The sequence below is a fragment of the Periophthalmus magnuspinnatus genome, chromosome 12, assembly GCF_009829125.3.
Source record: "Periophthalmus magnuspinnatus isolate fPerMag1 chromosome 12, fPerMag1.2.pri, whole genome shotgun sequence".
Lineage (NCBI taxonomy): Eukaryota > Metazoa > Chordata > Actinopteri > Gobiiformes > Gobiidae > Periophthalmus > Periophthalmus magnuspinnatus.
The window spans coordinates 10,381,826-10,408,282 of NC_047137.1; the positions used below are offsets into that span (position 1 = coordinate 10,381,826).

Here is a 26,457-nt window from a genome sequence, read left to right on the forward strand (position 1 = left end):
CGTAACATGTTTCATTTTGGATCTTTTTGTAAAGGTTATTGAAAAGAGAATTGTCAGTGATGCTAATGAGTTTTTTTCCCAGTTAATTTTAGTTAGCAGTTGGGTCTTTTAATCAGGAGCAGTGAGCGAGTGTGGAAGTTGACATGGAGTGTTGGATGAGAGACAAATTACATGATTGCAATTATTTGGAAATTGGCAGCAAGGGCTTTTCACATATTGGGTTTTGCATTGCAGTTCTTCTTGTTATCTTAGTGTTTTATTATTCTTTGCTTATGTCTTGTACTATCTGTATATTTGGGTTTTTGTTAACGTTGTGAAGCACTTTGGGCAGCTGAAGAAATCAAATTTAACTGAACTGTTTTAGTTTATAGAATGTTCGATTCACACCAAAAATAGGGTAAAAATGTGGTTGTTACATCGAGCTGTCTTCCAGTTACATCAGTTGAACCTTTCTGCAGTACTTTTAAAATGGTCTTGTTCAGAAGATAAGGTACACATTATTGTCCCCATATGAAAAACTGTCCAGTACATTTGACCCATTCGACTTATGGTGCATGTTTTGGGTTGATGGGGGGCAACCACTAAGCCACCATCATCGTTACAATCCCTAAGTTCGATCCCTGATTCGCTGAGTACTTTAAAACCGCATGGCATGAAATGAAAATCAAGTTTGAAATCCTAATATTGTAAGCATGTTGGTAGATTATATGGTTAACATGGCATAGGAAAAATGCTCTTTATTATCTTAATTCCTTTACTGGTCAACGAACCAAACCTATCTGACATGCATTCTGTTTTTGTACCTGCAGGGTTCCTGAAGCCACAGTGCTCGTTGGCTCCTCCCATGCAGCGCGGCCGGTCCAGTGATGGCTGCTCCTGCTTCAGTGGGGTGTGCCCTCTTCACCAGCGACGCTTGTCCTCCGGTAAGACAAGCTACTGTACGTACTACTCTCAACTCTTACAACACGCATGCTTCGCTGTATAAGGCTACACTATGTGCATGTATGCTGCTGTGCGGTGGAACTTTGGAACCTTTTTGCTAAATATTCATCGTATATATACAAATGCGAACTATGACATTGCATAACTTCTGCATAGGGCTGGGCGATATTGTGGAAAAAATATCATTTATTTTTCTTATATTGATGGAGGAATACTTTCTTTTAATCCTTGCCATGTAAAACAAAAACTAAGTACATTTCTCTGCCCAAAGTCTTCTGTCTTCTTCAAACGAAAGGCTTTTACCAACAGGAGGATTGGCTGGCTGTGGACCACTTGATTCAAAAGCCCCAACCATATCATTGACGACTGGACTGAATCGTGATCGCTCGATTTTTTTATTAATTGCGCAGCCAGTGATGAAATTTTGCATTACCTGACCACCGCTCTCTCCCCATTAGCTGTCTTTGCTAGCTCTGTATATGTCTAAATCAGGTGCTGAAAAACTACTGAAACGTGTTGCTTGTTCTGTACTTCCTCTCCACCCCTCACCTCCGGTCTGAGGTGTGGCTGTTGGGGGTGTGGGGTGGGCGGTCGGTCGGCGGGTCGGTAAAGTCTTGACTGCACATGGTCTGGTTTTATGATTAATGTCGTCTCTACATGTGGAGGCCCCGTGATGGACAGGTTTTACAGAGGTGCTGGAAGGCTCCACGGGGCCCTTCCTGTACGCGACACCTCATGCTGCCACGGCTGGTCAAAGTTTTTTTTGTTTAATTTGACTGTGAATGTGACCATTCCCACAAGTTTCGAGGCAGTTTTGGTTTTCATTAGTCACAGTTAGACGGCACATTGGCACAACAGCCAGCTCTTGCCTTGGGATGTCAAATATGGATTTTATTTCAGTCAAATTTTCGAGAATGTTTTTTTAATTTGTCTGTGCCTCTCCACTTCTGCTATGTTTTAATACGTGACACTCAATGAAAAAAGCTCTTGTCTGGAGCAATCTCGCTGGTAACGCTAATATTGTGGTCATTTTTATTTTTTATTTTTTTTACCATGGAATGATTAGCCCTGAGCAAGCTTGAACATTTTTAAACATTTTTTTTTTATTTTTTTAGGAAGTCTATGGGAATAATGAGATATTTACTTCCAGAACCAGGGAGTGGGCGGTCACTGTTGAGCTCCATTGTACATCGGGGTGAGCAGTATATTGGCAAAACATGTAGAGATTTTTTGCATTATCTCAATAACAATATTCAAACTATTTATTTACAGAAATGTTCTAAAAAGTGACTGTATTAGCCGAGGTTTAAGTGAGTATTTCCCCCACATCTGTGCCAGTGTTCTCCCGATGCTCCGGTTACCCTTAGCTCCAACAACACACATTATGATCACAAGCGTCCAGGTTTAAAAAAAAAGTTTATATGATTATATGCTATACTTTGTTTACTCAAATTGATAACGTTTTTTTGATTTGTGGTTTGGCCTCGGATTCTTTCTTATCTCCACTATTTATTTACCAAGCATCTGTGTGTGTTTTCTCGTACTCCAAAATACTTTACTCAAGCGAAACGTATTTATAGTAACTAGTAAAAGTCTCTCTAGCCAGGCTTCCACGCTGGTTATAGAAGTCTGCAGTGAGTGGTCTGGTATGCGGTGGTTTATGGGGTCACGGGTGCTGCGGAGTATGTAGTTGACGTGTATACGGCTCTGATCTGATAAGACTGTAATGTTATGATGTTGGACATGGAAAGAAAAGTGACTCTGTGTAGTAGATGAGTGGACACACTGTATGAGATCAATTATGATGTCTGAGCGTTGGGAGATAAAGGGAAAGCGAGGAAAGATTTGTGTGAAGGATTACTGATACTTCATAATAACGCCTAACCTTTTAATTAAATAGTTACTAAGCCTGAATCATTCTTTATAGTGATTATTAGTTCATTACAAATTAAGGCTCTGTTTATGCTTTATTGAGGCTAATTAAGGTGTAGTTATTATGAATTGGCAACAATATTTTGCCGTATTGCTGGGTTTCAGATGATTCTGTCAACTTTCGCTGCTCATCCAACCAGCTGCTTCAGTTCTGGTCAGATTTCTATTGGACACTGCCTTAAATCTATCTGAAGGAAAGAGCCAACTACACTGATACTAACACATCTGTTTGTTTACAGTTTCTGCTTGTTAACTAGGTGTGTTGAACTGTGCCTGAGTCATATTTTGGATAATCATTCAGGCCCTTAATGGGTGCTCTCACAACTATTAGCATACTGGTGAGCCCTATTGTTTTCCTTGTTTTGATTTAGGTCTGAAAATGGAGTTATAAATAGGGGATAAATGATGTCTAAGCCCCCATTCCTGTTCAAAGATGGATTGTCTTTACTAACAAGAACGGCCTCTTTGAGTTTCAAATGACATCACAGCCTTCTACAGGACAGTTATATCTAATACAGATGGAGGCAGCTATAATGGATATTGTTAAAATGAGATTTACACTGAGTTGCAATACACTGAATTATTAGGTTTAGTCACTGATAGAAATGATCAGGTTCAACATTTGTGCGTTTACCTTTTGGATATTTCATGGCAAAGTACGATGTGATTAATAGAGAAAACTGGCTCTTGCCCCTCATCTGGGAGTATGACGTCATCACATTCTAGACCAATTAAAATAATGAAAAAGGCATCTCAGCTATTCTATGTGGTACAAAAAAAAAGTTATTATATTAAAAAAGGGGGTCATAATTTAAATCATGATCTTTGGAATAATCTGCAGAGGAAGAATAAACTTTTCATATAATGTTCTGTGCTTTATGTTAGACAAGAGACTTTGCTCCAGGTTTTAATGGCAGATTTACACAGTTTTTGTAATTGTTTGCAGCAAATAAAAATTACTGTTTTTTTGTTTTGTTTTTTTTTGTCATTGTTCTACCTATAAGTATATAACCATTTGTATTTGTGTAAAAAGTAAATAATAGTAGTCAGAAGACCAGTGGTGGAAGATAACAGAGTACAAGTAGTAAAGTATAGTACTTAAGTAGAATTTTCAGGTATCTGTACTTTACTCAAGTACATTTATAAGTGGATACTTTTTACTTTTACTTCACTACATTTGAGAGCAGGTGTCTGTACTTTCTACTCCACTACATTTTTGAACAGGACTGAAAAATAAGAAGTACTTTTCATATGGTTTGAGGGGTTATTTGTCACGATGTTCCTGGTAACATCCTGATTTATGTTTTGGAGTTCAAGCTTCGGCTTTGAGCAAACAAAATATATACACAAAATTAATGAGGAAAATTCTCTAATTTATTCGTATTGCTGCTGTTGACAAAAATATGTATCATTTTTAATCAATATCACTACATTTACATTTTGACAGATTAACAGCACTTTTTACTTTATTAGTATTTTTTTTAAACGTGTACTTAAATACCTTTACTTAAGTCGATTTTTTTACATGATACTTTTACTTGAATAACTTTTTACCTCTGTATCTGTTCTCTTAAGTAACAAAATAGGGTACTTCATCCACCACTGTAGAAAATCAACACATGCAACAGTACAATTCATACCATAGTAACTAAGTATTTTAAATATAAACGATATGATTGTTTTCTTAACATAACCAGTATTTCTAAAACATCGAAACTATTGAGCATTTGTTGGTCATTTTGATTTTAGTTCTAACTCTCTATCATTATATTTTGTGCTTGACTAGATTAATATTATAACCAGAAGCCCTTTAATTAAATATCCAATTGTAAAAATCAAATTAATTGAACGTGCTTAAGAGAATTTTATAATTAAGACAATCCATTCTATTATGGAAAACATTTGAAGCCATAACGTCTTATCTTTAGGCAGATCCAATCAGAGCAGGGATTTCCATTACTGTGGTTATCTTAAAGAGATTTGCCCTAAAGCTGCAGTAAACATTGTAATTGGAAGTGACCTTGGGAATTGAAACTATTATGAAGGATTATGTTGGGGAAAAATAAGTTTAAAAGAGGACAGGAAAGTGGTGAATTGAAAGTAAATGTATTATTTTTGAAGCACAAGAATGGACATAGGTTTTAGACTCCTATCAACCCATCATGTCTTGTAATATGTCATCTGGATATTTGTTCAGTATAATTTACCCATCGTTTTGACATAGACACCCCTTTGTGTTGATAAATAGATTTTTGTGTGTGTTAATATCAATCAATTAATCAATTATAACACAAGTCAAATTATTATTGACAGTTTTTATTTTATTTTATTGTATTATTATTATTTATGGGTTTTTTTTTTTTTTTTTTTTTAATGACCAACGTGTTTTTTTTAATATTGTTTTTCCTTTTTTTTTTTTTTTTTTTTTTTTTTTTTAAGAATTAGAATAGATTTATTTATGTATTATTATGTATTATTTTTTTCCTGTCATTTAATAGTTATTTTTTGTATTTATTTCAATGGACTTTAGCAACACAGAGGAGCACTTCCTGGATTGTTTTTGAAATAAACATTATAGCTTGGTTAAAGTCTTTTCAATAAGTTATTTTTGCTTAAACTTGCACTGCTACCTTTTCTAGTAGAGATGAGATTGCACAGTATGGCATTAGCTTTCGAGTACCTTTGCTTTGGCATCTAATAAATAATAATAATAATAAAAATAATGACCATATTAAACCAGACATGACTGGCGATGAGTGATGGACTAAAAAACTGCGCAGTGTTTTTACCTGCGATGCAACAATCCTGGGAAAATTAAACCGCATACTCACTGAGGCTGAGCCAAAGGACATTTTAACAGCAGATGACAGAAACCTGTGTGAATGAACCAAAATATATTTCTTACACTGTTATATCATGGTTAAAAGCTCAAAAAAAAAAAAAGGCCAAGTTACAGGTCATAGTAAGAACTCATGATGATGATTTTTACACCATACAATGGAACATTCCTGGCCCCATAGAGACAACCTCTAATGAAGGACCAAGTGACTGATTAGACACGAGAGAAAGAGCAGATTTTGGCTAACTTTGTCCCTACAGAGTAAACAGCCTATTAGATGCTATTCATCAGTGCCATTTGCGCTTTGTTAAACTCCACTGACTGTACTTTTCTCTCTTTTCAAAGGCAAATACTTGTTTTTTTGGGGTGAACCTGTCCGGGCATGATGTTCTGTGCACCCACCTCTCCTCCTCCTCTCCTGTGCGTTTTATAGAAGCTCTTTGAGACGATTGTGGCATTTTTACTGACATAGCCCGCGGTAACAACTATCTGTAATTATGTGTATAGTTTTGCTAATGTGCACCGCGACTTTGCCTTTTCATGTTCTAACTGTGTTTAGACCAGTTAAGGCTTCATGAGAAATACAACTTTTTAATGGAATTTGTCAAAAGTGATGCGTTTATTGGCTTTTATTGTGTAATGCATTAGGTTAGTAGAATCAGCGCGTTTTGATTGCTGCCAAACCACAACTTTCAGGTTCAGGGCCGATAACTGAACCTGAACGACACTTGCACTTTTAACTATCAGATCTTTAAGCATTTCTTAATCAGCAGTTGTAGTATTTTAGTGTGGACTCAAAAGTGCCTGTGTTTAACAGGCATGTGGGCTCCCATGGTTGCCATGCTCTTGGGGCTGACTGGCTGGCACACTGAGCAGTTGTTAAACTTTAAACATTTGCATCTTACATTTTTAACTTAATATTTTGGGATTTTGATCAACTAAGACGTGCAGCTTGTACAACTCAAAGGACAGATGTCTATTGGATTTTGTGATTTGGACAGTTTTTTTTCCGTATCCATGGCGACCCTAGCTCTTTTTATACCAAATATAGCAGAGGACACAGAGGAGGAACACTTCTTGTCCTAAAGGCTGTTACTCTCTTCAAACTGCCCTGACACAAGGTCTGATGACACTAACCTGTTGAGCTTTCTATTATTGTTGTATTTTACTGCTCAATGTGTTGAAATTGTCCCTCGGGGATAAATAAAGTGATGTTGATTTATGTCTGGTTATCACAAGATTGCTTTGAAATGTATTGGCATTACATACCAAAAAAAAAAAAAAACAGTTTATGTAGATATGGAAAGTAAGAAGTACAAACACTGCTGTGTATGTACTGTTACTGAGGCAACTGTAGATTTTTTAACCTGCATTGTACCCAAAATTGAATATAATTCTAGCCATGCAATTGCAACATTTAAAATTATAGTTACTAAATACAGCACAAATCTCAAGCGTCCTAATCCACAAACACACACGACATCAGTGCATCACCTGCTCTGATTGGGCAGAGCTCGAAAAACATGCAGATTGTGGTTTAAAACACATTAACAAACAATTGAACATTAAATTGTTAAATGAATCAAGTATGAAATACAGATTTAAATGCAACTAAAATTGCATGAAAAAGTAACTAAGTAATATTTGAGTATTTATAATTTTAATTAAGGCAAGGCAACGCAAGTTTATTATTTGTACACAAGGTAATTCAAAGTGTTTTACAGAATAAGAAAGACATTAAAATCACTACAACAAATCAAAACATAAATAATCACAAATAATCATTATAAGATTAACATTAAAACAGAAGAGTGCAGAATGAAAATCTTTCAGTCGTATGCACAGCTAAACAGAACTGTTTTGAGCCTGGATTTAAACATTGTCAAAGTAGAGGCCTGTCTCACATCTTCAGGAAGACTGTTGCAGGTTTTAGCTGCATAAAACTGAAACACTGATTCCCCATGTTTAGTCCTGACTCTGGGACCAGCTGGAGGCCGGTCCCTGAAGTCCTCAAAGTACGAGATGGTTCAAGTAAAATTATATTATTATTCTAACTAAGAAAAATATGGCAGCAAGACTTAATACATTACTTAATACATTTTAGCTGTATAACTGTACATTTTTACTAATTCAGTAGTACCAAAGCTGGAAAAGTACTCCATTGTGGATAATTACACTGATTAAACCTGCAGGAATCCCATTCAATCACAGAACATGGCAACTCAACTGAGAATTGTGCCTGCTGCATATACATGGAAATATAACCTGAAACCTTTCCATTTCAAGGCGAGACTGCACTTTACCTCCATACTGTCTTCACGTCTTCAACCCACAACTATTGTATTTTGAAGCGACCGCAACGTCGGCCATCAACAATCCTATGTTTATTCCAATCCTAAACGTGCATTCTACAGTCCGGATGTGTACATATAGCTGGATGAAAGGCTCCTATGGAAATCGCACAGCATCATTTAGTCCGTATAGTTCAAAGCGTACTGCATTCTAGTCTCGACAGCTTCTTAAGAGCCTAAACTTCACCCACAGTCTGTAATATCCACCTCCCTAATTATGGAATCCTGCCTTCTTTCTGTGTCCTAAGATATTCCTCCAACTTCCAAGTTCTGACCTCAATGACAAGCTATAGCCGCCTTAGCCTGGCTTGTAACAGTGACTGCGCAAGAGAATTTTGGGAACTTTTTGCGAGTTTTGAAGTGAGGGTGAACTTAAAATGACATGTTGATGTGGGTACGCAATGGTTTTGGCGGTTTTACATTGTTTGGGCCTTTTCAAAAAACACTCTTACTGGAAAGGGGCCGTGAGAAAGTGGGAGAGTCCAGAACTTATGGAAGAAAAGTGTTTTATGAAGAGGAAAAATATGGAAAGTGAGGTTTTTGGACCGCAAGTTGTGGTTAGAGGAAGGTAGTGTAGTGTTACTTCAGAATGTTATTGTTAATGTAAGTTGTAACAAAGTATAAAGAAATAAGTAAACGAATATTTACTAAGGTTTTTTTCCCCGAGACTGTATTTTTGTTCAATAACGGACATGGTACAAATTCAAGTTTTAAAAATGTGAAATTTCTAAAAAGTGAAGTATAAGAAAATGAAACATACAAACATAGTACATAAATCTTAAAAAATGGATAGATCTTTGCTTTAAACCCAAACTTGGCTTTGAGTAATGCTGTTAGAATTATTATTATTATTGTTGTTATCATTATTATTTTATTTGTATTTTATTGTGTTTTTTTAATTATAACATTTTGCATTTAGTCTTTGTCCAAGAGCATACCATTTGAGACAAAACTATAATGTGAACTGCTAAATTAATTATAATAATAATAATAATAATGGCTTACACTTGTAATGTGCTTTTTCAAAGCCTCTCAAAGCGCTACACTATAGTCATTATTCATTCATTTCCACACTTGGTGATGGTAAGCTACTAGTGTAGCCACAGCTGCCCTGGGGCAGACTGACAGAAGCGAGGCTGCCAATCTGCGCCATCGGCCCCTCTGACCACCACCTATCATTCGCGCACACACCACTTTCGTGTCTTGCCTAAGGACACAACGACAAAACTTGGTCCGAGCGGGACTCGATCCTCCGACTTTTGGGTTGGGGGACCAATACTCTAACTGAGCCCGGCAACTTCCCGAATAAGGTAAATACGCTGTGTAACTTTCTGGAGATGGCACATCGTCACCTGCATGATTCCACAGCGATAGAATAAAAAAAAAAAACATACTTTGGAACATGCTCCATTGGCGAAGAATGTAGCTAAAACGACATTTCCATAATAACAAGCAGCTTAAGAGTCAGGTTTGTGGCAATGCAAGCCCTCTCACAGTAAGGATGCACATTTTCTTCTGTGCAATAAAAAGATCCAAAATAAAACAAATATTTAAGTGTACTTTTTTACTACAAAGTTACACGGTGGGACTTGTAGTATCAAGCTAGGTGATGAAAATGAATCTTTGGCATACTTACATATAGCATGTGCGTTCATTAATACGTACTGTCCCTTTTCTATATAAGTAAAGCTATGAAAAAACTACTAACGCACATAAAAAATAATAATAAAAAAAACACGTTATGTCAGTTAAAATGACTACATCTGACTCCGAGGACTACTGTTGGTGGTATATGAGGTGAGCGGAGCCCGTACAATGCTAGCCTTGTGCTGCGTCCGGGCCCGTCCAGAGAGCATGCAGGAATGGAAAAGATTATCCGCAGGAATGTCTGGGGTACCCTCAAAAACCGAGAGGCCCGCGTCACCCGCCAATGGGAGCGCGCCGTTAGCATATAGCGCTGGGCTAATTTTTTCCTGATGAACTCAACCGCCTGCCTCACAATGCAGTCTGATTACTGGGCCTGTGCGCACATATGGTCCGTGTTTAAATAAGTCCGAATGACAGCACCAATTCAGCCCCCAGGAAGAAAAAAGGAGAGCGAGAGAGAGAGTGAAGAGAGGTGGGGGTTGTTGCTGGCCAACCTTTATTTCATTAGCTCAATGCGAACTAGCGCCGCGGGAAATGTGCCAGCGCTAACTGTGTGCGGAGACTGTGTTTGATGCCCGATGCTCAGCTAGCAGTGCAATGCTAGCTAATGATTGCTTTTCAGCGCTTTGTTTTGGTTGAGTGCAAAGAGGTAAACGCCAAGTACGCCAAGCCAAGCGGCGACATTGTTGATTGAAGTGTTACCGCAGTAAGCTAGCGGTGTATTTTGGTTTATAAGAAAGTTCTAATAATGGTTTTCACGTGTTTTTTTAGTGCTGTGTTGTTGTTTTTTGTTTTTGTTTATTGGTCTTCCTTCAAATGCGCATGATAATTACGCTCATTATTCTTTCACTAACGAACTCTATAAAGTGCCGAGGTTGACTGACGAGCACATGGCTGCCTTTCAGTGCCGTTGAGTTGGTTGACCAAAAATGTCGTCAAACTTTCTGAAATGAGCAGTTTAACAGTAGCTCAGTTGGTAGAGTGTTTGTCGACTGATCCAAAGGTTGACGTAAACATCATTGGTAGAGCGGTCAGATTTAATGATCCACAGGTTGGCGGTGTGATTCTAGCTCGCACGGATGAATGCTGTCGTTGTGTCCTTGGGCAAGTTCACTAGTGTGTGAATGGTGGGTGAGTGGTTCCTTGATGTAAAGCGCTTAGAATGTCTTGAAAGTGGAAAAGCGCTCTCTAAAAATGTAACCATTTGGCACTGAAACAATAGGTGTGTTAGTTTCAGTGTAGCTAGACAGCTTCAGATAGCAAAATGTCTTCACTCCAGAACTTTTTGTCCAGCTGACACATTTGAATTTTTCTTTTACTATGTATTGTCTGTGTAGTCCCTCAGTCGTCCAGCTCTGATCCATAGTAAAAACCAAAATCAAATCTGTCAACTGAACAAAAAGTTGTAGGAGTGAAGACATTTCGCTGCTCATCCAGAAGAAGCGGCTAGGATGAGCAGCGACACGTCTTCACTCTTTATGTCACAACTTTATGTCCAGCTGACAGATTTAACTTTGGCTTTTACTATATATTCTTACTGTTTGAAATTAGGTCTAGAAAAAAAATCAAATTTAGCCCATAGAGATCTGAGTATCGATTCTGAACAGAAAAAAGTCACGAAATACAGTCTATCCCAACAATTTCATATTTTTTTAACATCCCAAACCATGCAAATTGACTTTTCAGAGCTTTAAACCATGTTATAGCTGTTCTTTCTTCTCATTTACCCTCTTGAAGTTGTATTTATTGTGACTCATGTATGTTTGAGTCATCTTTATATTCATGTATTCATTGCTCTGACCTACCCCCCTTTTCACCGCCACCGATCAACGCCCACTGCTCTGTACTTACTTTGTCCTCCAATTTTATTTCCTTAATCGGCAATACACGTAGACGTTTTCATCGACACTTAGCCATTTTTTGCACAAATGATTAAAAAAATACATTAAAATGCAGCACGTGGCACTTTCTTGTGATGGTGTTTACGGCAACTGTCTCCAACATTGAAGTTAGCTTGTTTTAGATCAATATTACGATTACAAATGTCCAAAATGTAATATAATGAACATTTGCCATAGATTATAACTTTCAAACAAAAGCACAATAGGCAATGTCTTCTTTAATACTTGCCATTGAGGAAAAAAAAAACAAAAAAACTGATCTTGAGTAACCAAAACAACCCTATCATAAACACTTCAGCTGTTATTTCATATTGCCCAGCGCTGACAACTTATCCTTATTCATTCTAACATGTGATTGGCCAAGTCTCCATAAACCGTAGACTCCAACACAAGATGAAAAATACCTTCCCTCCATTTAAACAAACAATTACAAGATCCAAGCCACATTTTTACTTTCTCCCCTTCATTAAAACCATCTCCCAACACTGCCAAGTCATTCTGCATTTACTATGTACTTGGAAACCTCCCCTCCATCTCCAAGTGTGCCAGAGTCAATTTTAGCTTGATTATGCAACCTTTTGTTTTTCCTCTGTATAACATTCGTATTGAAACTGGTGCGGTTGGCCGTGTTAGCGCATGTGTTTGTTGAATTTGTGGTTGCACAGCCGACTTTTTGGACTCAAATGGTTGGGGTATGAGTTCTTGTTAAAACTAAGGGCTTCCAACTCCTCATATACCACATGGAGGGGCGCGAGCAAGGTGAGGAGGGTCAAAAAAGGGGATTTGTTAGCTTTAAGTTCAACTTTCTATAACTGTAAACTTATTGGAACGTGAGATTGAGATGCTGTTGTGCTTCTTTTTTTAATTACTCAAGTTAAAGTGAAAATGTAAGACGACATGTTTGACTGCTTAAAGAGGGGGTATGTTACTCCTATGGGGCGTTAACTTTGCTCTCCACGCTAAGTCACTCCCCCTTCTGAGCCCTATCACAACGTATTGTACAGTTTTTATCATGTTTTAGTATAATTATGGAGAATTATCAAGTGGGAGAATGGATGACGAAGGTTTGTTGGCTGAGTATTGGACAGAATCTTACAGCTAACTATAAGGAGGGTTCGAGGATGACATCTAAAACCTTTCAGTATATTTTTGAGGAGGAAACAGCATTATAACAATTTTGCTTAAGACTTACCTCACAGCCAGAAGGTCCCAAGTGTAAGTTTTGGACCATATGGGATCTTGGACTATACACATTTGGAGTTTGTCTGTATTTATGTCGTTTTAGGTACGCTGCTAACACATGGTATAGTCGTCCCTCGCTACAACACGGTTCACCTTTCACGGCCTTGCTGTTTCACGGATTTTACATCATATGAACATGCATTATGTCCTGCGTCCTGATTGGCTAAGGGACTGTAGACCACTGTAGACCAACAAATTTACATAAATGTTTGATCGACGCTACAGCGGAGCGGCGCCAGAATGAAAAGGCACGGTCAGAGGAACTGTGAAATAGGCGTGAGTCACTATTAATAAACTGAACAAGAGAGAAATGTGAGAAAATGTTAATGCCTGGCTGAGAAAAGTGTATAAAGTGTGTGGTGAGGGTTTTACCGCTGCAAAACATATTTAATAATTGTAAAAAAAAATAAAGCTGATACTTCGCGGATTTCGCCTATTGTGGGTTATTTTTAGAACGTAATCTCCGCGATAAACGAGGGACCACTCTACTCTAATATGACGTTTGCAAGATCTATACCCTGCGTTTAGGTTACCCAGTTGCGCCGCTTAAAGTGTGAATCAAATACGAACACATACAGAAAAGAGTCTACCTACGTCAAAATAGCATCAGATGTATGTTTTGGAGAAGACATGTAATAATGTAATAGAATCGCAATAGATGTATTCAAAAAGTTGCTCAACTTAACATAACTGAGCAACCGTAACTCATTAGGCCTACGCGCTTCTACTAAACAGGGGCAAGCTAGCTTCAACTCCCAAAATGTCTGCTTTCTGATTGACTGGCTACAGCCTTATTCACGGTTAGGTCACATGCCAAAGAGCTTACAGTGCACTCCATAGGGCCCCTCCGTTCATTAGCCAACATCATGCTATCTTGTTTTTATACACAAGCTAACGGCTAATCTGGGTTCACGCTTTAATGATGGGGTTTTTAAGGCTAGACGACTGGAGTTTGTCAAAACGGGGATAAGAAACTGCCAATCTGCACCACTAATTAGCCTTCTGAATTTATGCTAGGCTTATCGGACGCGCGGCGGTTCCCAAGATGCAAAGCTTTCTGGGTATTTAGGAGAAATTAGAAGAATATGAGAAGAAAAAAGTACAATGTAATGATGTGATGTTTATCGAATTTTAATTCCGTCCCTCAGCGCTATACGTTCAGCATTGGGATAAGAACTACAGCGCAAAAGGCTAATTGCAAAATACATGAGTTTGATCGTATCTGTTCTGCGCAATATATGAGGTGTATTTTTAATCAATTTGGTCATTTTTATTCAATTTGGTTATAACTTCATAAACGTTATTGGGTGATTTCAATTAATAAAGCCAATGTCTGTTACACATTGAAATACACAGGCCTATAATAGTAACATTTTGTTTTTTGCAGGTTCTGTTAGATAGACCAACCCTATATTCATCTCATATCCGTCTATCCTGAGAAATTAAAGGTGATATTTACTGGGCTACATTTAAAAATTGAAATGTTCACCTAAAATAAGGTGTTATGTAAGACTTTATGTTGAATGGACAGATGTATCTGATATGGATCGACAAAATAATTAAAAGGAAAAAAAAAATATATCATGCATTTATTTAAGAGTATATATATAAAAAAAGTATGACTGCCCAAAGTAAAAAAAAAATAATAATTCTAATTGGTGAGAGTCCCTGGTCAGGCTTCACTTAAGCTAACAATGGCAGAACAACAAAGCGAGCTAACTGCTAACTGCAAAGCGCACACAACTATCAAAAATTAAGCAAGGATGAACATTTTATTAGCAAATTCTGGAGCATGTGAGATTTATTTTTGTTTTTTCACACACTATAATATGCTGCATATCCCCTCACTATCTGAATCATGCAATTCTGGTTGAAATAATGATATAGGCTACTGCACTGTCAATCAATAAACATGACTAGTTGCTGGGTACATGGTTTAAAGGGGCAGTACTGTATTCACATGTGTGCGTGCATGTGTGTGTGTGTGTGCATAGTGAGTGTGTGTGTATGTATGTATGTGCAGCATTGGAAATGACTGCATCGCCTAAGCCTCTCATCGCTGCCTGAGCCCATAATCCCCATCCCACTGAAATGCTATCTCATTGTTTGGGGTCCAAGCGGGACAGAGGACAGAGGGACAGAGGACGGGGGGACAGCTGGGGACACGCTGGTCGGACAGAATGAGCTATAGAGTTCAACTTATTGGTTGTGTGTTTATTAGCAGCGGTTCTCAAACTGTGGTACGCAAATATGTTCTGGTGGTACGCAGAATTTGCTTCAGTGTTAAAGGTTCAATGTAAGTTTTTCGGATAGGGGGTGTGTAAAGCGCTTTGGTTGCCTTGAAAGTTAGAAAAATGCTTTGTAAATGTGGCAGTTTTTCTTTAGAATACAGTAGCAAAAGAACCTTCATTTTCGAAACCAAATCATGCAAATGCAACTATATTTAAACCTCAATTATGTGTAATATACCAAATAATGTTCAGTCTAGTGAAATCCAATGCACAATACAAATCCACTGTTCCTCGCCACATAGAACCTTAAGTGCCATCGTCGCTCTACCTCCAGTTGAGAACAATTCCGCGGGTATAAAATAGATTTTGCTGCATTCTTAGATATATTTAGCTTCGGACCTAATGTATTCTCTCCCAGGCATTTTAGGCATATGAGCAAAGAATTCCACTCAAAATTCCACTCTGCCATCGATCTTGGCTCTCCGCGGAACCCATCCCCAACCCTTCCAGTGGTTTAGGGTATAAAATAGAAAAATCATGCATTTTTTATCGCTATCAATTAAACATGAGTAAGCAGTTCTCATTCTTGCAGTATGGTAATCACTAGGCTGGTTGATGGGTAAATTAAAGCAACGCATTTGAATGAAAATGTGGTGTAGCCTAGAATTCTCTGTCCTGGTTTAGTCTCAGAAGAGCTTAAGATAGCTTGAAAACTGGTTTGTGGAAATGGTGGTTTTACTGCATGGTATACAATCTGTTGTTTATACACTGCCTGGGCAAAAAAAAAAGTCACCACCAAGTAAAAGATCACACACGCTAATATTTCGTTGGACCGCCTTTAGCTTTGATTCACTGTGGCATTGTTTAGATTTTGCTTCTGTAATGTCGCAAGATTTATTTCCATCCAGTGTTGCATTAATTTTCCACCAAGATGTTGCATTGATGATGGTCGAGTCTGACGCTGCACAAAGCCTTCTCCAGCACATCCCAAAGATTCTCATTGGGGTTAAGGTCTGGACTCTGTGGTGGACAATCCATGTGTGAAAATGATGCCTCATGCTCCTGATCCACTCTGTCACAATTTGAGCCCGATGAATCCTGGCATTGTCATCTTGGAATATGCCCGTGTCATCAGGGAAGAAAAAAATCCATTGATGGAATAACCTGGTCATTCAGTATATTCAGGTGTCAGCTGACCTCATTCTTTGAGCACAGACTGTTGCTGAACCTAGACCTGACCAACTGCAGCAACCCCAAACTATTTGCTTAGTTAAATCCAGGCGGCAACTTTTGTTTTTGGCCAGGCAGTGTATATTTGGCTGTGGTGCAAGGCACCAGGAGGAACTAATAGAACTGCACGGAGATGTTATGGCGTTATCTGGAATGAGGCAACATAGCTCAGTTGGTAGAGTGTTTGTCCACTGATCCAAAGGTTGCCAGTTGAAATTCCGCTCTTGACATAAACATCATTGGTGGAGCAGTCAGATCCATTGACTGGCGGTGCAGTGCTCCACAGATGAATTATTTGCTCAATTCACTTAAGCCACCTCACCCCTAGTGTCTGCGTACATTGGTGTATGAATGAGTGTGTTCCTTGACATAAAGTGCTTTCGTGCTGTGTAAAAATGTGACCATTTACCACAGCATGGTATTCAACAGATTATGTACTTATTCAATGAGAGAAAAAAAAAATACAATGAGCACCTTGTCAGCATGGAGATAGATCAATTTAATGCTATACTATGGAACATGTTAGGCAAAGCGTGACATCAATGACATTCTTAAACAATTGTCCAAGGCATTTGACTCATGCATCAGGAGCAGTGGGTGCCGCAGTTCTTGAGCTAGTCTTGGTCAGGACTACCTCAGCTGGAGGATTTTACTGTGCATTTTTTGGTTTGCCTTGTGTTAATGGAACTGGGAGTCCAACCTGGAACCTTCTTGCCGTGAGGTGAGAGCGCTATCCACTTAGCCACCTTGCCGCCACACCACAACACATGCCCATTCTGTTCCTCCAGGGTGTCCTCGTCTCTTTCAGTCTAACCCTGAGTCCTGACAAGACATTTCCATTAGCTCCTACCTTACTCACAGCTGACCCCCTCCGCCCCGCCGCCTCCACCACCGCCCTGTCCCCAGCACACACCTCCACACCTCCAGCCCAGCGACACAGCTCTGGGCCCCCCGATGGTCTTAATGTCCTGGACTGCACTGCATTAGCGGGTGGGCCGGTGCAGGCTTGTTGTTGCAGACCATGTGACAGAGAGAGGTCAGGGCTTAGCCAGCGTGGAGCTTTCAAGGATTTTCAACAAGGCTTTGCATTTAATGTTGAGCCATAGTCGGATGTTCTGTCTGCTAGTCTAGTGTACAAACTGTGAGGGTTATTTATAGACTGTATTCGTGGTTTAATGATATTTGAGGATTTGCACACATTCAAAAGATTCAGAAGATATTTTTGCCGGACCCTATATAAATATGACATACCTGCTCAAAAGCATATTGCCACAATGTTCTCAATATTTGAAAATCCTAAAGTTTTATTTGAGACTACGTTACTGTCTAATTTCAAATCCTGTGATGACATCGATGACCTCTTGACCTCCTTAAGCCAGTAGGGTGCTTAGTTCGTCCATTGCCCTTTATCAGAAAGCAGTGGGGCAGGGTCGGGGCAGGTGCGGTAGGTGATGTGTCTGATCTCCCAAAAATACCCGAGTGACCTTCGCATAGGGCCCCTGCTTTGGCTCGCCGTCCCCTCTCCCCTATCTCCTCCCCCCTCCCTCCTCTCACCTCCATGTCCTCTGTTATAATGCCATGTGTGTCACATCGCCTTAGCATCAAAATACAGACAGCAGTCCCTGCCCACTGCCTGGTCCTTATGAAATTTGACCATTTCAGTGTTGTGAAAATTTGGGGAAAAATCTAAGAAAACAGGATTGTTTTTTTTTGTTTTTTTTGGTTTTTTTTTGTTTTTTTTTGTGTGCGTGTGTTTAAAAAAAAAAAGGTTTGTATAGTTATTCAGTATTTATTCATTTATGCATTCATTCATTTTTTATTTTATTTATTTATTTATTTTTTAAATACCACCATCAAACCAGTTACATTGTGATTTTGCAGATTTTTGTGTCAGATGCCCTTCCTGTTGCAAGCTATGGCACAATTACTGTTAGCAATTCATGTGTATTATGAGACACACAGCGATTATTGCTATAATCTTAGCCTAGACTGGAATAGAACCAACTACCATCTGGTTAATTGGCCCATGCTTAACCAACTACAGGACTGCCAGCCCTTGATATCACACAATACTGCATAAATTCAAGAAGAAGTAATATCTGATCTGAATACTTTGTAATATTTGGTGGTAACCTACATTGTAAACTACAGTGGTATTGTAGCCACAGCTGCCCTGAGGCGGAGTGACAGAACCGAGGCTGCCATTCTGCGATATCGGCCCCTCCGACACTCATCAACGCTTACATTTTCAGAGCTTTTAACCATGTTATAGTTTTTTCCACTTGTCATTTACCCTTTCGAAGTTATTTTTGGAGTGATTTGTACATGTTTGTCTTTAATCACTTAATTTCCAGACGCCATAAAGCGATCGATCCATGTTTTCACTGCCACTGGTACAAGCCCACTGCTGTGAACTTACTTTGTTCTTCAATTTATTATTATTTTTTTATTGATCTGTGATATGCATAGGAATCAGCTGCGTCACATAGTCATTTTGGTATTTGGTACATACATTAAAAAAATCCACTTGTTGCTAGTATGATCTGCAGCTGTCCACAGAAGGGGATAGTTAAGTTGTTTTAGATGAGAATTGCAATTTAAAATGTGCAAATAGATTATAACTATAGGGCAGACATAGGCACAATAGATCTGCTTTAATATTAAGAAAAGGCAGCAGTTTTACGACCATTGTCATTGAAATTAAGCACTTCAGTCATGCTTTTGATGAAGAAATGTAACTAAAAATCTCAACAGAGTACATTTACATTTTACATATTGTGTTACATAAATACATAAGCAAACTATTTCCATACAGTCAAACACTGTCTCAATCGGTGACCGAACGTCCAAAAGTCCAAGTTGCTCAAGCCAAGACAAACTTCCATACATTCTTCAATTGTTGACGTTCCGAGTGCGCAAAGCAAAGAGACAAATGTTGCAACTCAGCGGAACAAATGACAAACGTAAGAATTACATAAATGGGACATGATCCGTTTGGTGAAGACACAGACATGGGCTTCTCCAGATGGTCTACAATAACTCCTTTGTCAGCAGAAGAGCCAGTGACCGCTGGGGCCGCTCCAAATCGTGTTTTTGTTTCACTTCCGATTCATGTAAAATATTTGTATAACTTGAGGTTCAGATTTGCCTGGCTGTATTATTTGTATTGGCAGCCACACTTCCCAGTCCATTTGTGAAGTAGGGCACATTGACAGCGGTAAGGTCAAAATACTTTGGAACTTTTAGATCACGTTGTGTGGACTATGGTCAGGGACATGTTACTATGACCATATGTTTTCAATAGTATGATAAGTAAGGGGAAATTGTGCTGGATTGTTTTCTAAATGTTCTGCATGCAGTACATTTGTTCTAGGAGAGTTCACCCTCTAATGCAGTGGTTGTGTGTTCAGTCCTAGCTCAAACTGGGCACAGTGTTGTTGTATCCTTGGGCAAAACACTTCACCCTCATTGCCTAGTATGAATGTGTTGTGTAAGCGAGTATTAAAGGTAGTTAGGCTGGTGGCGCAGATTGGCAGTCTTGCTTCTGTCAGTCAGCCCCAGGGCAGCTGTGGCTTTCTGAATATGGAGTGAATTAATAATGCACTGTAACACATTGAAGATTGTACAAAATGATGCTTTATCAAATGCATTATATTCCCTTTGACAAGTTGGTTATTCTTATGCTTCATATGCAAATGGGTTCTGAACTTATTGTCATAATACCATAACATTTCACAGTAAAACACTTAAGAAAAGGCTTGATACTTTATGTCAATTTCATTACCATAATGAAGACTAAAATATAAAACATATATAAGATAGGGATATTTTAAACACAGTAACAATAGTAATTTAATATAACACGTCATGTTCTCTTATTCTAGTTCTAGTTTTTCTCATATTGATTGACCCCAATTTTTGATTTTATTTTATTAAATACAAATGAAAACTGCTTTCTGTATGAATTCTCTGAGCCTAAACAATATACACTTTTAATTGTTACTTTTTTACACAGAACAATAATAAAATTTCTTCATCTAAAGTCTGAACTCCAGACCATGTGTTTACTGACAGATGATTGGCTGTAGACCTCTCCATTAAAATCATCCAAGCTGATCATAGATGTTTACAGATGACTGAATCTCAACCTCGATTACGTTTTTGTTTATTGCACAGCCCTATTCACTACTATAATGAATTTTCGGCTTCCCTAATCTGAATGAAAAGACATGACATACAATACGTTGTCATTAACCGTCCCTCATCTCTAACGTCGTCCTTCAGTCTTTCATGTTGCTGTCAGACTGGAGGCCCTGCTATGGTCGCTGTTTCAGAAACAGAATTGACCTTTAGAGCCCGGGCCTGCTCACAGCCTGGTACAGTCAATGCAGCTTGGTAGTGCCACTGCCACAGGGCAGCACACGAGTCCATACACCAGCCCATCACAGCACCGACATTGAGCTAATCGACTCTGCACTGGAGCAGCAGGGCAGTGGAAACAAAAGTCTAATTATGACAAATAGATATTTAAAGGGGCTGTACCTGACTGCTATTCAGGTCAAAATTATATAGTGTTTTCTTATCTGTGAATCAAGATGTGCAGTGTTAGCATGCTAGTTGTTGTTAGTTGTTGCACTGCAATGGTGGAAGCTTTGCTCTCTGCTCCAGTTTTACACAGCAAAAAGTGGTTAAAGTGAGAATTAAGAGTTAAGAGTTAAATTGACTCACAGAATCAGTTTTAACACTTTCTCAGGATTTATATGAGTCCAATCTTTTTTTAGAGTTAATTTAACATTTCCTGAAATGTGAAGTAACACTGGGTTTGAATGTTTAACCTCGAAATCAAAAGTTATATTAACATTTTAAGAGTAAACAAATAATAATTCGTAGGGTTATCCTGATTCAGCTAAACAACACACAGAGGTGTTTTATTTTTACTCTTAATTTGAGTTAATTTAACATTTTGAGGAGTAGCAACTGCGCTGTAAAGTGTAGCTTAATAAGACTCTCTCTAAAAAATAAAAATCATTCAGCACATTTAAAACTTTTATTTAGTTTAAGACATTGTAAAAGATGCCTTTTCCGTCTTCAGCTGCCATGAGATACATCCCGATCCACTTGCAGCATTATAGAAGTGCTCCTGAATAAAAAGGAAACCATACAACGTAATATTGAACGTTAACACAATGTACATTGCTTTGAAAGCAAAAATAATCATTGCATAGCATTGCATTGTATCGTTCTTCGAATACAGATCTTTGAGAAAAGGAAACGCCATCACAATCCCAAGGGGATACTGTATATGTATAATGTATGATCATGTATACATTTGTGAACAAATATAGAAACATACCTCTGACCTTCAGTCATGTGTGACATCAGTGCATTAACCAACTTCCTTGTTTCTGTTGTTTGGTTTTCCTTTAGGAATTCACCACCAGCTCTTTCTTTCAAAGCTGCCTCTGTTAACTGTTAAAAAGAGAAACATATATGTTATTTTACCTTGAGGCGAAAAAGCGAGCAAATTAGAATAAATAACACAAATATTTGTGGCAGAAACTTCAACAGTAAAGTCAGGGCTGTATAGAACTCAGCAAATGAAGAGGCTCTAATGGCGGCGAACACCAATTTAGCTCGGCCAAATGCAAAAAAAAAAAAAGTATGCAGGATAGAACCCAGTCCTTCATCAATTTCTATTGAAAAAAAAGTACAAGACGTAAAAAAAAAAAAAGATAAAATACTCAGAGCAGTTGAATTAACTTCAACTATATCAGCTCTGTAGTTCTGTAGTTATACCAACTCTGACCCACATTTAACTTTTAAATAGTTCATATATTTTGCCCTGAAATTTTACCCTCCAGTTTTGGCCTTGTATGTAGAAGCACTGGCAATCCAGGTTTGATTGTAATGCCCAAGCCCCTAATATCTCCACACACTACACTCTATGTATGTTACTTATAGTCCAGTTGATCTTTGCCCGACCAGCTGTGCCAGGGCTGGATTTAGCCTCTGATTATAAAGGGCTATCCCGGGCCATGTTGGAAAAGGGCGGAGGTAGAGTAGGGCAGAGAATTGCTGAAAAGTACTAAGTATTGGTACTGGAATAGTTACTTGAGTAAGCATTTGAATATATTTTGTAATTTTATTTTTGATGTAGTACACTTAGAAGTAAACCTTTTATAATTAAAGTGGAATTAAACACTAAATCAACTTTTTTTGCTAATAAACTGAATATATGATGTTTTAATGGTATTGTCTACTGTTCCTAGTGTTTTTTGGGGTCATTTTTTGTGCAAACTAGGTATATTTATAGCTGCCTGGTCAAAAAAATGTGTGAAAATCTGTGTGTCTCGGCACCAGTGACCACTGTAGTTTTAAGTACTTGGTGACATCACTCATGACTGCCCTTATTATAAGTGTTCCTGATTGCAAACACCTGGCTGCCGGGGCGAAGTTTGAAGTGTTAACACCTGTTAGACCAATCACACTGTTCTTTATACCTCCAGACCCCGCCCCTCCTGCCCCCTCACTCTCCAGGTACCGCCCAGTTTAGCAGGTTTATTTGAAATATGGTTGTGGTTGAAGTTTAGGTCTTTAATTCCACTTTAACTTCCATCAGGCAGGCAAAATACAACATATACATACAAATTCTGCTATTTACAATTAAAAACATGCTTTTGATGTTCATAATTAGTAAATACCAGAATGCAGAACGAGCTGTACAGAAGAGAGGCAGCAGCACAGGCAGGTGTGGGTAACCCGAGCTCATATGGACCATGCATTTAGGTTTGTTTAGCACTGGTCAGGATCACCATCTGTCCATGAGAGAGAGGGAGAGGGGGAGAGGGGGAGAGCCCGGGGCAGAGGGAGAGAAATAATAGGAATGAGAAAGAGAGAGAGAGAGAAAGTGAGAGAGGGAGACAGAAAGAGAGAGAGGGAGAGAGAGGGAGACAGAAAGAGAGAGAGGGGGGAGATAAATGGAGAGAGAAAGAAAGTGAGAGGGAGTGAGAGAAAGAGGAGGAGAGAGAGTGAAAGAGGGAGAGAAAGAGGAGGAGACAGGGAGAGAAAGAGGAGGAGAGAAGAGAAAGTGGGCGAGGGAGAGAGAAAGAAAGAGAGGGAGAGAAAGGGGGAGAAAGAGGGAGAGAGGAGGAGAGAAAGAGGGAGAGAGAAGAGAGACAGAAAGAGAGAGAGGGGGGAGATAGAGGGAGAGAGAAAGAAAGAGAGAGTGAGAGGGAGTGAGAGAAAGAGGAGGAGAGAGAGTGAGAGAGAAAGAAAGAGAGAGTGAAAGAGGGAGAGAAAGAGGAGGAGACGGAGGGAGAGAAAGAGGAGGGGAGAAGAGAAAGTGGGCGAGGGAGAGAGAAAGAAAGAGAGGGAGAGAAAGGGGGAGAGAGAGGGAGAGAGGAGGAGAGAAAGAGGGAGAGAGAGAGACAGGGGTGGAGAGAGAGGGAGAAAAAGAGGGGGAGAGAGAGCAAGCTAGAGTGAGAGGGAGAGAGAGTGGGAGAGAAAGAGGAGGAGAGAGATAGAGGTAGAGAGAGAGAATGATAGGGAGAGAGAGACGTGGGGCGAGTGAGGGCCATGGTTACACAACACACGGCGGGAGTTAGCAGCACCGCTATAGAAACATGATACAGTGTTAAATAAATGCATGCGTAGAACACATTATGCATCACAAATTACTGTTCATCATTCTATTGAGTCTTTTTTATATTTATTGGACAACTTCAGACCTACACCCATTATATTTTGGGTGTTTGTCTTTATATGAAATTGATCAGTGAGCTTAGTTGGGGTTAGCATGTACTTATCTAGTGAAAGCAGGACTGGCGGTGGTTGTTACATTGCTATCAATCTGGCAGGTTTTCCATAAAAAACAAAACAAAACTGGAGGTCAGTATCTCAACTTGTTGGATCAAGCGTGATTACTTAGTTTACATTTGACATTCCCAGAGTTAAGTTGGTGAGGAGAGCTGATCCTGTGAGCGGAGAGTGAGAGAAAGGGGAGGGCTGCGTGCACACAGGGTCAGGAGAGGAGGAGACGTTGGATTTTTAGGCTAATAACACATAATTTTAAGCAAATAAACCTGCAAGCATATGAAAGAGCATCATCCTCCCTTTAGTTTGCATATTTTCCAAATTAAATAAATGGGTTAAATTTTTTTTCCCAATATTTTTTTCCACTGTGAGATATCAGGAGTGTGGCGTGAGAACGTGAGAAGGGACTCAAATGCGTGAGTTGGCAGCCTTGCCTAAATGTGGCTAATGCTAATCTGCGGCATTAACTCACACACACTATTCACACAGCAGGGCAAAGAGTCTGACACTTCTTACCATAGACATTCATACACACTAAATTCTCTATCTCTGCCTGTTGCTAGAACTCGATCGCTTGGCTAGCCGACGCAACCCAGATTGATGTTAATTTGAACGTACCAAGTATTTGTGCCATTTATATAGTCTCCTCATGAGTATGTGTAAAAGAGGATGTTCAGTGGTCACCGAATGTTTACCCAAACCACACAAGTTTGGAAATATCAGGTGAATGTTGGTTAGCCGTTAGCTCAGATGCCACTTGTACGCACTAGTTATGATCTAAAATAAAACACCCAAAGGCTTAGACCACATGTGTCAAACTCAAGGCCCCCGGGCTAAATGTGGTCCCCCACGTCTTTTTATGTGGCCCACAACAAGATAAATTAAAAGGTTTGACTGTCTTAAAATATCAGTTTATCACAAGATACAGTTATACAGCCATATTTTTACATCTATGGAAATGTATATGCAGTATTTGTAACTCAAATAAGAAATAAATACAGACAGTTAATGAACAAGTTTAAAAAGTAGTTGTACCAACTGACCCTCAGGATCAGTCAGAATATGTGATTTTTGCGGGCTAATGCTAACAGCTATTGAAGAAAAAAACAACAACAAGGAACTGGCTCCGGCATTCCAAAATCTTCCCATACTAGCCGAGTTGCTAAGTGGTTGGTAGCATAAGCATCAAACACCACGTCTACTAATTATATGTCTATGATTCAAACCACTAACCATATGGTAACAAGGTGAACTTTACCGCTATAACTTCTACTTGCTTTTTCTGCTATCCGCCTGCACAGATCAAACAAACATCAAACAAACATCATAATGACACATTTTTGAAGCTGCCTGTTTGCTAAAGTTGATTGGGGTCAGAAGGGCTATGCTAATTATGTACGCTAACGCCTCCGATCGGACTGTGCGCCGTATGCTAATCATACATTGTTATCAGTACATGTAGCATCATATTCTGTGCGCTAGACACACTCATTTGACCTGGGTAAACAAACTCTGGGTTACATAATCATACAATAACATAAAAAATCCAGCGGCAGCTTGGCAGGGCTTTGTGAGGTTTGAGTTATCACGGTTATCAGATGAGATGGTGCGACTATCTCAACGCTAGATATGAGAGCTGGACTTGGGACTTTGTGAAAGGCTATGGACCTTAAGGTTGTTTTTAATAACACAGAATGTTACACAATAGGAGCATGTACAATGAGAACTTGGAAAATAGATTTTCTTGACTTATGGAGGTCAAAAGTCTCGTCCAATTCAAAGCTGAGGTTCCGGATGTAGGCTAAATTAAACTTTTCCATAGACTTTCCAGGGATGGAGGGTAATCAGCTATGTGTTACGAATATCCTTGACATGATTATTTTTGTCCCCTGCCAAAAAAGAAAAATCTAAATTGTCAAAGAAATACATTATAAACTTAACTATGTTTCTTGTGCTCATGGTAAATTTTCATGTTTTTATATCGCACTTTTCAAACAAACACTCAAACACGTTACCAACTGAGCTCCTGTCACCCCTCATCAATTATCACCTAGTGTTGTGAATTAGCATAGGCTATAAACACAGTGAAATTAGCATTAGCGAACTGACACTAGCATATGTTGTCTTTAATTAACAAATTAACAAAAAATAAATGCATACATAAGTAGCTGTTTAGCCCAAAGCAGGATCTTATATTATTTGTGTTATTTCACGTGCACAGTCTGGAAAAATCTATGGAAATTTAAATTTTGTAGTAGGTTAATCCTCCAGCTAGGTACTCCTTACTAAGATCTAGGATGATAGCTTGGTTAGAGGCCAAGTTTTCCATA

The 26,457-nt window shown here is 38.8% G+C and overlaps 1 protein-coding gene across 6 annotated transcripts in view; it reads left to right on the top strand.

Moving 5' to 3' along the window:
* Positions 1–26,457, top strand: part of rxraa (retinoid X receptor, alpha a) — a 221,505-nt gene that overhangs the window by 68,830 nt on the left and 126,218 nt on the right. For 4 of the 6 annotated variants that reach the window (XM_033976212.2, XM_055225681.1, XM_033976215.2 and 1 more), the window contains exon 2: positions 810–938. In XM_033976212.2, coding sequence (XP_033832103.1) covers positions 810–938 — 129 coding nt within the window. The remainder of the gene's footprint in view (positions 1–809; positions 939–26,457) is intronic. The other 2 variants (XM_033976216.2, XM_055225683.1) reach the window with 1 other exon arrangement.